Here is a 12,450-nt window from a genome sequence, read left to right as displayed (position 1 = left end):
TCACAAAACCCGCACTCAAGTCACGGTTTGACGGCACTCAGCAAACACGATCTTAAGTAACATCTTGAGAGCACTCTTGAGAGCCGAGTTTCGTTTATTAATACGGCGTCACTCAGTTGATATCGTAACCCTAAACGCGCACTTAAGTTCCGTTTATTAATAAGGACGTCATCTTAAGAGCTCACTCAAGATAGATCTCAGAGATAAGAGCGGTTTATAAATACGGGCCTTAGTCACCAAACTCAATCTGCAGGTAAAGTTCTGGATGTCATTGTTATATCACAGAGAACTTTGTATCTATAGTTCTATACTGGTTACAAACTGGTTCTATTTAGTTTAGAAATGGACTGTATTTCACTTATAACTACTATTACAACTTCAAAAGCGAATTTGACAGTCAACTTAAGAAAAATATGGTCGAAGTGAAGAGCGCCAAAATAAACTTGGGAAACTTTCATTTTTTGGTCAATTAACGAATTTCAACAATGTCTTCACCAAAAAATAAAGCGGAAGAAAGTGGTCCTGAATTATCAGAGTTGATCAACTGTCCTGTTTGTAACCGTGAATTCGAAAAAGACGTTATCCAAGAACATGTTAACAAGTGTTTATTTCTTAATACTCAGCCTGAACCCAGTAGCTCTAAAAGAACAGGGTTTCATTTACAAAGTCCTGTATCACAAGATAAACGAGTAAAATTAAGCTCTGCTTCATCAAATACCTTATCAAGGAAAGTCAAGGTAAGGTTATAATTCAGACAACATTGTTGTACACTTACCCCAAAGTCAAACAAAGTAACCGGTTGTAATGGGATTCTTATAGGAACCTCAACCTTCGGGTTCTCACATCAGAAGTATTCCACAACCATGTAAGGAAACTCCTCACGTAAAGGAAGCTAAGGGACCTCTGGCTGAACGAATGAGACCATTGAGTTTAGATGATATGGTTGGTCAGAAGGATGCTTTTGGCGCTAGATCCATGCTGCGGTCTATGTTGGAACAAAAGAAAATACCGAATATGATTTTATGGGGTCCACCTGGCTGTGGCAAGGTAATATCTTGAAGGTGAACTTAAAAGAAGCTCTTAATTTTAGTTTTATTTTTACAAGGTAAATGTTTAGTGTAAATGTTTTTTAAATGATAATTTAAGATAGGTACTATTAAAAATAAACTCTCGCCTATTTCTTACTTGTGTATTGTATTGTTTGTTTATGTATGTATTATTAATGTTTTTTTAGTAGTACTTGTATTGTGCAATAAAAATATTTTGTATTTTGTTAGACATCATTAGCCAATATTGTGGCCAATATCTGCAAAGAGGACAATAGTTTGAGGTTTGTGAAGTTATCTGCTACCATGGCTGGGATAGGTGATGTCAAGGAAGTGGTGAAAGTAGCAAAAAATGAATCTCAATTCAAAAGACAGACGGTTTTGTTTATGGATGAAATTCACAGGTGAGATATAGAAATGCTGAGATTTGAGCCACAAAATTATATGGAAGGTTCAAAAATTAGTCACAGTTTATTTTTTATTTATCTAATAAGATTTACAAGATTTTTGTAATAATATTTTGAAAATACACAAATACTAATTTTGCTTGTTTTTGTACTATGTGTCCTGTGTGCTCAATATAATATTTTTATTATTATTATTATTATACAAAACACTACAAGTAACCACAACAAGGGTTAAAATGTAAATGTGCTTTATTTAATTGCTTTTATTTTATTTAAACGCTTAATTTATTTTTTATGTTCCTCTTATTTTATTCGAGCTAGGCCACTATTTTTAGTTTGTATGCTATTTTCATGTCAAACTTCCTTAAAAACATGATATATTTTAAACATAATAAAAAAATTTTTTTCAGGTTCAATAAACTCCAACAAGACACTTTTCTTCCTCATGTGGAGAATGGAACCATAATCCTGATAGGTGCTACAACAGAGAACCCATCCTTTAGCCTCAACAATGCTTTGTTGAGTCGGTGCAGAGTTGTTGTTATGGAAAAGTTATCAGTTGATGATGTCCTAGTCATATTAGAAAAGGCTCTTAAGAAAAGTAAGGCTTGCATTGTGGAGTCAGGAAAGATAAACAGACCCTTGGAGGATCATGAGATACCTAGGTAATTAAATAAAATTTCTTTCTATAATTGGGGCCTTTAAACACTACAATAGCAGCAAATAATATTTAGCAGGCAAGCAGTTATCAACAACTAATGAATACACATAACATGTATCCTACTCATTTCTACTTAATAGTTATTTTATATATATTTTTTACATTTATAGGTACACCAGACATGTCAAAAGTATCTGTTAGTGGTTTAATTTGTTAAGTGATAATGTGACTGTTATCCCTTGTAGTACAACATATTCCATCTCAACATTCAAAATTTAGTTTTGATATTCAAGATGCTTGGTAGAGCAAGCGTCGTTACGATGGCTGGCGGAGATTTGCGATGGCGACGCGCGGGTGGCACTCGGGGCGCTCGAGCTGGCGCTCACGGCGAGAGACCCAGGCGACGTACTTGCTACCGGCCCCTCCGTGCTGTCACTTGAAGATATAAAAGATGGCATCAAGGTATTTCTATTACATATTTGATAAATGTCTTCTCTTTAACATAGCATAAGAGTTCTCATATCCATTTTGAGACTCACAATTCTGAGTGTGGCTGCAACCTCGCGTTCTCACGACCTCCCGCAAAGAATATACATGGGCTCCCGAAAGGAATTACATGGTCAATGTATGTTAACAATTGCAATTTTCCACTTTCCCCTCAGCGTTCTCATATGTTGTACGATCGCAAAGGCGAAGAACATTACAACACAATTTCTGCAGTCCAGAAATCCATACGCGCCAGTGATGATAATGCAGCATTATATTGGATATCACGGGCTCTCCATGGCGGGGAAGATCCTTTATATATCGCTCGTCGCCTCGTGCGAACTGCTTGTGAAGACATCGGTAAGGCAAAAAGTTTTTGGTTTACTTGAATGTGTGGCGCTTGTAAACTATCAATTAAAATCTATATTTGCAGGACTTGGCGATCCAAATGCAATAGTCGAGGCAGTAGCGTGCTTTCAAGGTTGTCAACAAATAGGTATGCCCGAGTGTGACGTGTTATTGGCACAATGCGCTGTAAGACTTGCGCGGGCGCCGAAGAGTCGAGAGGTGCATGATGCTATGAAAGAATGTCAAAGGTCCTTAAAAGAAACTAAAGGGCCTCTGCCACCAGTGCCTATACATTTGCGAAATGCTCCGACCAAACTGATGAAACAATTAGGTAAGTAAAGCATTTCATGACTGTTTAAATTATACGTAATTATCATAATTATACGTATAAATGTATTTGTTCTCGAACTATTTTTCTAGGTTACGGGAGAGGCTATAACATGTTAGATAAAGAAGAATCTGGATTATCATATATGCCCGATGGTATGGAAGACATCAACTTCTTTCATGATGCCGATGATAATAGCAGAGGATAAACTATTCTTAAGGCGGATATACATACGCATGCCTCGCCATGAGGTAAAAAAAAAAACCGGCGCATGCTCAGGCCGATTGACATATTATACAAATGAAAATGAAGCAAGGCATGTTCTCCTCCATGTGTTATCCGCCCATCTAATTCAAAAGTGGGTGAAAATAAAAGAAAGGAATTCTAGTGTCAATGTTTTATTTATTTACTTGGATAATCTCATTTCACAAATATTGTATGACATGGTAAAAATTTACTATTTACAAGTTGCACACATAATTGTAATATTACAAATTTACCTATAACATTGTACCTTTCGAAACATTGACGGCTTTACTTTCGTCACAATTCGATTCTACATTTATAAAAATAAAATAAACATGTATTTCTTACTTTACAACATTCACTACTGCACATTGTGCACAAAAGACCATCGTAAATTTACATCCGTTTTTGCGACATTGAATATCGGTCTTATGCATAAAATAAACACAGCTCGTACTATTGCTTTCGTCATTTCCAATTGTCAAATTTAAGTAGTAAAGCAGTCTCTGTGTATTTATAATCAAGAACTGTGCAAATACATCAAACAACCACATGATTACCCTCTCTTTCAACTTCACAGCATTTTGATATTTTAACCGTAATATAAAGTAGGCAACCTATTTCCCATAATGATTTAAATTGCCCACTCTTATGATTTAATACTTACTTACTGAAATTATATTTCGCGAATCAGATGATTATTATTTAAGAGTGGGGAAACAGATATAGCAAGACTGCATCTGTACAAGACAATTCTTAATACTATCCTGTATTACACTACTACTTATCCTAAACTATAAGCAAGTGTTAAGCAAACTAAATTATCTAATTAAAATAAATTAGAATCAGACTTCTAATTTGGATCCTAATTGGGAGGAACAATTATTTTAAATTTCTGGGTCCAAATATTGAATTTTAACTTTTCAATACCACTAACATCAAAACTGTCGAAGTTCATAGATCCGTTATGTAAATAAAATATACATACATTGGAACGTTTGTAAATTTAAACGTACATATTAAAGTGTATATTACATAGCTATTGCTAATTTACGCCCTTAAAACACGTATTCGGGGCCGGCCATGTCGATCGCCCAACGGAATTTGTCGCGTTGTGTTTTGTTGTAGATCTTTTCAATTGGTACGCCATGTTTCTTGCACCTATAAAAAATATTATGTAATTATTATTGTTTTATTATAAATGTATAAAATCAGCTTGCACAAATGTGCATATCTACTTACCAAGCTACTGATATACGAGGATCGAGGTAATTGAGCTTAGAGGTACCAAGAGCAATAGTCTTATTTTCATCACGGTCAGTTTCCTGCAGTTCTAGTTTCTTCAACTGGTCTCTTAGACGTTCCAGGGCTTTCTTCTTCTTGTCAGCATTCAGCTTTTCTTTGACAGATCCACGTTTAGCTGCTTTGGTTGCTTCGCGTAAATCTTCCTCTGCTTCATCAACTTGGTCACGTTTAATTTGAATTTTTTCCTTCAGAGCTTCCATGGATTTAGAGTGACCTGTAAAAGTAAATTATTTAATTATTTTATTTATCTTTTTGGTACTCTTTGGTATTTGTGGGCCGTTTTCCGCAACATGACATCTGTGCGCCTGTTTTGTATGTTTTAAAGGTTGGAGGAGAAATTATAGATACCTCAGAAAAAAAACCATAAAAAGGTGCCAACAGAAATTATGGCTTAGACAAATAAAACACGAAGTATTTCTCTGAGTGAGAATTAATGAAATGACTGCAAATTGACTTTTTTATTACCTTTAGGTACTGCACGTTGATGGTTGCAAAGTACAGCAACAGCACGGTTTGCTCTGTTGTAAGCTAGAATTTTTTCAGGTATAGATGCATCTGCATCTGTGAGCTCATCAAGTTGCCTTTGAAGAGTGATAGAAGCGTTATAAGTACGGAAGACTTTGGCAGTCAATCCAGGCATCAACTCCTTCAAATGTTCATTCAATGTTTGTGTGTTAAGCCTGTCAAAAAGATCATCACTATCTTTCTTGTTCTCCATAAACAGTTCGAGATTCTTAAATACGCGTTTTTCCACTGGCACTTCATTGTAGTATCTGATGGAATCTTTACCCAGGAAATCAAACACCACCACATATTCTTTACCATCTTTCTCTTTGTGCAATTCAATATGTTCAACACGAAGTGAACAACAACCTACAGTATCAGCTTGGTCATCATCTTTTTCGTTACCAGCCCTCAATGCCAGTCTATCAATGAAGTATAACGCCACAGCACGCTGACGCACACGCATTTCTTTAGCTTTCCAGTCTTGACGATATGTATCTCGGATTTTATCAATGCACTTATGAAGTTTCCTAGCTGTTTCATATTTCTGCCAATCTTTTTCACCTTTCAACTTAGAACTTGGGTTTAACATGACATATTTAGATTGCCCTTGGACATTTTCAGTCCAAGAAGCTAACCAAGTCACTGTGTTATCATGTCTTACTTCTTTCCATTTATGACCTGGAGGTGGTTTAGGAATTTTGCTATCTTTTGAACAGTTAATCAAAACATCTTCTGGCATAACACGTCTTTTAAGCATACCCATTTTAGGATGTTCACCTCTACCTCTAAACAAACCAGGAGGCTCAATTCTAAAGTTACCAATCTTTTCCTTATGTCCATCAATAGTACAGAAACCATATTCCTTTTGTATTTCTTCATTTTTAGCTTTTATTTCTGCTTTTTCCTCTTTAGTACGATTTTTATTTTTTTCTGAAACACTTTGGAAGTAGGCTGCCATTTCTTTGAAATCACATTTTGATAGGTCTTTGATTATTTTTGTTTCTTCAGATGTCATTACCTTCCGCCAGTCAGTGAAGAAATTGTTATTGAAAACTGGCTTTGTGGTATAATCGTGCTCCAACATGCGTGCGTAGAATCCAGCCACTTCTTCAGCGTCTTGGGATAATCTCATCACTTTACCGTCGTAACGGAATTTAACGTTTTCAGGCAACGGTTCATATTCGGGAGCAAAAACAGGTCCTTTATGTTCCAGAAAAGTCCATTTTGTGCCATCATCTTTCTTTTCTTCTTCCCACCTGTAATAAGGAGAATTATTCCGACTTTAAGTAAAAGTTATGCAAACAACACCAAGGAGGCTTATATGAATGATTTACATACTTTCTTCTAGGATTTCTTATATATCTAATAAATATAGTATTTAACTTGGATGTTTCCTGAAGTTTCAAGTCGATACTTCCAGATGTAGTTCTTAAAACTGAACTAAAATCGATAAGTCTGAGTCCTATTCTAATCAACATCACTGAAGACATAACCTTAAAATATTGACATGACCATCTGTCTGGTTGACAATCGTACACGAGGTACTAACACGCCATCTGTCATTACGAAATAGAACTAATTCGGAGTTGCGTACGCTGTTAAAAAAAAGTGATCGCCCAACAGCAGAGCGCGCGCCTTTTATTTTAAGGTGACTGGTTCGAATCTCACTGGGAGTCCCAGTTCTCTTTAATTTCTTTTTACGTTCGCGTGGAGATAAATGGGACATACTTCAACAAAAAACATGCAAGTTCCTTTTTTGAACTTACCATTTCCAGACTTCTTGTTCATCCTCTTGTTTCTTCCTCTTCTTGTTGGGGCTGGGGCCACTTGTTGTTGTAGGTTCCGACTTCACCTGAGTTGGCTTTGGTTTTTCCTTCTTCTTTTTCTTTTTTTTGGGTTCTTCCTCTTCTTCATCATCATAGTCAGATTCTTTTTTCACTTTCTTCTTTATTTTCTTGCGTTTGATGAGTGGTATATCTTCTTCACTCTCACTGGCGACGCGACGTTTACGTTCCAACTGCACAAATTCACGCGAAAATTTTACTTATCATGAGAGATAAGTTTAATACTAAGTGTCCTCTTTTTACGGCAATAAAAATAATAATGCTATAGAATAAAACAAACAATATATTTACCAATGGTTTTTCTTCTTCACTTTCGTCATCCGGTAAATCGGCGAGTGGCTCGTCTTTAAACTGAGATAAGGAGTAGTCGCAAGAGGACGCTGTAGTGTTTGCGCCAGTAAAACCATCATCACTGTCTTCTTCTTTCTTCACAGGAACTTCATCCACCTTTGTGCAATGTTATTATTAATGTATAAACAATATTCATAGTCAGATTGACAATTGATTTTTAAATATTGGTAAATATTTTTGGATTTTATGGCCAGACCTGGTAGCAGGTAGCCCAACTACAAAAATAAATGATTATGATAATTTAGAACATTCTTAAACTATAAAAAAGAACCAATTTCTGAGGTTTCATGAGAAAGTACATTTGTTCTTAAATACTTATAATCTATAACAGTGATAGGCCAATGTCAATAAGTGTATGATAAATAAGTTCTCTTCTTTATCCTCATCTGTCCATGAAGAGAAGCATTATTGATTTGCATAAATAATAATGGGAATACATATTATTTATTTATTTATTTAGTCTGTTGTCAAGAAAATAATAAGCAATAGGTAAGTGTAACTCTACCTGCATGGGCTCTTCTTGTTTGATTTGAGAGTCCTCCAGAGGATCAGTCTCTACCTTGATCTTCTCATTTTCAGCTTTTTCCTTACTTTTGCTGGAGCAATATGTAAAAAAATAATAATTAGTCAATTGAAAAAAGATAGGAGTAATTACCTATCATGTTTTGGTTTTGGTTGTACCCACTCCCAACCATAATTTTTTAACAGCGTAAATCAAGAGTACCTATATATTGATAAAATAGTGACAAAATGTTACAAGTTTGACCATAATCACAGTACAAAATGGATTAGCAATAACATAATAGTCATTACAAAAAGAATACATTATCTGGACTCAATGCATGACTTTTCACAGTACACTCCATAGTTTTCTTTTCATTATTAACTTACACTTTATAAATTTGGTTTACATAGAAAACTAAAGTATTATGAATAATCTAATACACTTTCATTCTGTTTTGACACTAGTGACAATGACAAATGATTTATATTTTATTTACTAAATAGGTTTACACATATCTACTAATTTACAATGTGTAGCAAGTTTGTAATAAATAAACTAACCTGTGCTTATCCTTTGAGCTAGAGTGCTTATCCTTGTCACTTCGGTGCTTGTCCTTGTCACTCTTGTGACGATCCTTGTCACGCTCCCTGTCTCTGTCCTTTTTGTGATCTTTATCCTTGGAAGATGATGAAACCTTATGATCACGGTCTCTTTCCTTATCCTTGGAGGATGATGATTTCTTTTCATCCCCACTACTTTTGTGTCTATCCTTGTCCCGATCACTTCTCTCTTTGTCACTCCTCTCTCTATCTCTGTGCTTTTCCTTGTCACTACGATGTTTGTCTCTGTCCTTATGATCTCTATCACTGCGTTCTTTCTTATCACTCCGATCCTTGTGGTCTTTTTCACTTCTCTCTTTGTCTTTGCTTGACGATTTATGGGAGCTGCTGTGACTTTTACTGCTGGAGTGTTTATCTTTATCTCTACAAGTATAAAATATGCATAATGTTTAATATGTATTAGGAATACAGGGCGCGTCCACAGAGAACTTTCTGGAAAACTAACCTGCTCGAGCTACTGCTATGCTTGGAGCTCTTGTGGTCGCGGTCCTTGTCGCGGTGCTTGTCCTTGCTGGATGACTTATGGCTCGACTTGTGCTTATCAGAGCTGCTGCTGTACCCGTTATGAACACCGTTCACGTGTTCATTTTTACTGCCGTTTACCTTCCCCTGTGAAATAATTAACAAACGATATGAATATTTTTTTTGAGTTTGAAACTTTTCATTTTCTATCACTTTAAAAACTTAAAATCAAACATGTAAGACTAATTTTAACCTATATATCTGAAATAATTACAAACCGACGCTTCGGCTCTTGTCCGTTCTCGACTATAGGAGACGCCATATTGGGACTTAGAAAAATTTCGCGTCGTGGAAAGACTATTGTAACACCAGTACACAGAACAAACTAAGTTTATATTAGACTCGAAAATTCACTTAAAAGACATGTTTTACAATTTCAAATTCAGCTGGTTACTTACTGAATCACCATCGTTGTCGCTAACTGGGTTTTCGACACTCATTTTGCCTACGTATTACCACCGTTTGTTCAAGACAAGATTACATGAGGCCGGCCGAACGAGCGCAAATTCTAAGTGCCAGAATCGACGAATGCGCATGCGTCGTTCCACTCAGAGCTCTGCGACTTCAGGGGATTGAGTTCAACGTTCGCTTACGTGTCAACTTCATACTAGTTTTCTGTGTTGCAACCGTATGTAAAATTCTCCCAAATTGATGAGTCTCTTGAGTCTGATGGAGGATTTTAGATATTAAAATTTTATTTTTTAAAACATAACAGGCCATGACCGTTTTGCACATTGTTACACTCAAGAGAATGTAACACGATTTCTTCAGATCAATAGTTGTTTAACTTCGAAATTTTACTTTGTATTGTCTTTGATAGATAACTTTCTAGATTTATTGAACAAGAGAATAAAAGGGCTATAATAATAAAGCGCCTGGAAGTAGGTACTGGCGCACAACGGGACTTAAAAAAAATGGTTTATCATACTTTTATACATACAGTATGGTATAATTATTGTACATACACATGTAGGCACCTATGTAGCAATAAAACAACTTACTTAGCCAACTTTAGGTCGTAGGACAACAGCAACAGGAGTAAAAGATAAAATTTTATTGTTTCTTTGTTCACAATATATATTAATATAAATACAAACTTAAATACTTTTTGCTTAAAAAAACAGGTCTTTTTGTCTTTCACATACCTACAATACAAAGCATTTTGTTAAACATTTCAGTAATTCATTTTGCAGTAGGTATACAATTTTATGTTCTATGTACTGTTTGTGTTCATTACTTGTATTCACGGTAATAGGCATAATGATAATGTAGGTTACCTACATATATTTTTTCTTTACACTATACTGCTGAATTCAATAAACTTCATGTAATTAATAAGTATAACATTTGTTTTTGTATTATGTTCCACCTAATACATGTTTGTTAATTTTTACTTGTAGTTTGTTTCTCTTGAGGGTTGTTTGTATACACAGTTTTTCCATTAGCATCCAAAGTACCTTTGCGTTTCTTGAAAGCAAATGCCATATAAATAGCTGAAACAAAAAATATGATAATCAATAAAATAGAACATTTGATCTAGATGATGTAGTAAGTGGAATATGTAATAAATGATACTCACTGGCTACCTCCCATTCACTTTTACTCATAGTGCCAAGTCTGTCTCTCTCACTTTTATTTTCAATCTTTTCCCAGAAAGCTTTAGCATGTTCATACTCTGATTCCTCTCCAATAAGCTCCTTGCCTGGTGGAGCTGGGTAGCTTTCAAAACACATTATCCTGTTCAGAAGTTGCTTATAGTTATCTTTATGATCTTTGAAAAACTCTGCAAAGCCCGCTTTATATACTAGCTCTAGGCCATATTCTGCTGCAAGTTTTTCAAATAGTTCAAAATTTACTAAAAACTCAGGACAATCTACTACTCCTTCTAAATGAAAATCATATTTTCCACCAAATAAGGGATAAGTATCTTTAGGATCAAATAATAATTTTATATTATAGATCCTGTTTCCAAATGACAAGCCATCATCAGACTTTCGTGCTCTAGCAACTATTTCATAGGCATTGGGGATTGTCCCAAAGAAGTAACCATCAGGTCTTATGCACTCAGAGATGTTTGTCAGCATCCGACGTGCTTGTTTTAAACTTTCGAAACTGTAATGGAGTCCAAATTGGCAACTCACAACATCAAAATTGATTGAAGGATCTGTGTACTTGTCTCTCAGGGGTTCCTTAGTACAATCTGCAGCAATAAACTCTGCAGAGAACAGCCTACCACAACGCTTACGAAGATCATCATATCGATTTTGGCATTGCTGTACAGATACCTCGGCTATGTCTGCAAAAATAACTTTTTCTACACGGGCCTTTTGCCATTTACTTAAATCTCCTCCTTTACCACAGCATATATCAAGAACTCTTATAGGTCTTCCATAATCCTTTTCTCGTACTTTGTCTGTGTATTCTTGTATTAAAACACTTTTAACCCAATTATTGAAGTTTCTGAGGTAGAATATTGGCGAATTGAACCGTTCCTTAAGACCTTTCTCTTCTAAGTGATTGTAATGTGCTGCAACTACTGAAGCATGTTCTTCACGCTTCTTTTGTATAGGCACTTCTTCTTCATCATCATCTTCGTGGTGTCTTTTCAAGCTTTGTGACGATATTTCGCCAATACTTGTTGACTCCAATTGGTCTTGATTCTGCATTACAAAAAATGTGGACGTCTATAATTATTCACAACTATATAGCATATATTCAGCCTTTAGATGTACTTATTTCATTCTTATAATAAGTATTATTTAAACAAAAATTATACTATCCCACGCAGATCAACTGACTGATCATCTTGCAACGCGTAAAAACATGGCCGCTTAGCTTGGCTGTCAAATGGCAATGCATCTGAATGAATGAATGACCTGCGTTTGTATCTTGTATTGCCAAAATATTTCTGTTATTTTCTACTACCCCTTATAAGAAAATCCTTTCAAAAAATCTTTGAGAAGTTTATTTGTAAAACATAGTGATTACGTTCTCTTTGTTTATTATATAAAAACAACTTTATCATATTTTCTTGTAAAGTTGTTTTATTATGAAAATAAAAGATTATGATTATAATGTAAGCCAAAGTGGCTACATGTTGTCTTTTGAAGATTTGCAGTACTGCTAGCCCCTATAGAACTTTAGAATGAACAAGAATATGTAGTGAATTTACGTACCAATATGTCCAATATACCTACTCATCACTATACTTTTTTTGATTGAAGTCTGGCCTAACAACTTGTGTTTCTGCCTACCTTTAACAATGGTGGGCATG

The 12,450-nt window shown here is 35.2% G+C and overlaps 3 protein-coding genes across 3 annotated transcripts; 1 reads left to right on the top strand and 2 right to left on the bottom strand.

Moving 5' to 3' along the window:
* Positions 1 to 250: 250 nt before the first annotated feature.
* LOC126368339 (ATPase WRNIP1-like) lies at positions 251 to 3,663 on the top strand. Its single transcript, XM_050012254.1, has 8 exons — positions 251 to 737; positions 820 to 1,047; positions 1,278 to 1,450; positions 1,864 to 2,118; positions 2,408 to 2,576; positions 2,777 to 2,960; positions 3,034 to 3,279; positions 3,369 to 3,663. The coding sequence occupies exons 1-8, from the start codon at positions 486 to 488 to the stop codon at positions 3,482 to 3,484; spliced, it is 1,623 nt and encodes a 540-aa protein (XP_049868211.1). The 5' UTR covers positions 251 to 485; the 3' UTR covers positions 3,485 to 3,663.
* LOC126368300 (DNA topoisomerase I, mitochondrial) lies at positions 3,659 to 9,732 on the bottom strand. The gene is made up of 9 exons (XM_050012206.1): positions 9,575 to 9,732; positions 9,100 to 9,263; positions 8,595 to 9,017; positions 8,035 to 8,125; positions 7,470 to 7,625; positions 7,101 to 7,351; positions 5,293 to 6,590; positions 4,765 to 5,041; positions 3,659 to 4,683 (listed from the first exon to the last, which is right to left on the bottom strand). Exons 1-9 carry the CDS (start codon positions 9,614 to 9,616, stop codon positions 4,581 to 4,583), a joined length of 2,805 nt encoding a protein of 934 aa, XP_049868163.1. The 5' UTR covers positions 9,617 to 9,732; the 3' UTR covers positions 3,659 to 4,580.
* A 483-nt stretch (positions 9,733 to 10,215) lies between these two features.
* LOC126368349 (mRNA cap guanine-N7 methyltransferase) lies at positions 10,216 to 12,036 on the bottom strand. The gene is made up of 2 exons (XM_050012265.1): positions 10,756 to 12,036; positions 10,216 to 10,669 (listed from the first exon to the last, which is right to left on the bottom strand). The coding sequence occupies exons 1-2, from the start codon at positions 11,840 to 11,842 to the stop codon at positions 10,560 to 10,562; spliced, it is 1,197 nt and encodes a 398-aa protein (XP_049868222.1). The 5' UTR covers positions 11,843 to 12,036; the 3' UTR covers positions 10,216 to 10,559.
* Between the last annotated feature and the right edge of the window lie 414 nt (positions 12,037 to 12,450).

This window comes from Pectinophora gossypiella, chromosome 1 (assembly GCF_024362695.1).
Source record: "Pectinophora gossypiella chromosome 1, ilPecGoss1.1, whole genome shotgun sequence".
In the NCBI taxonomy this organism is placed as follows: domain Eukaryota; kingdom Metazoa; phylum Arthropoda; class Insecta; order Lepidoptera; family Gelechiidae; genus Pectinophora; species Pectinophora gossypiella.
This window is presented reverse-complemented; position numbering and strand designations above follow the sequence as displayed.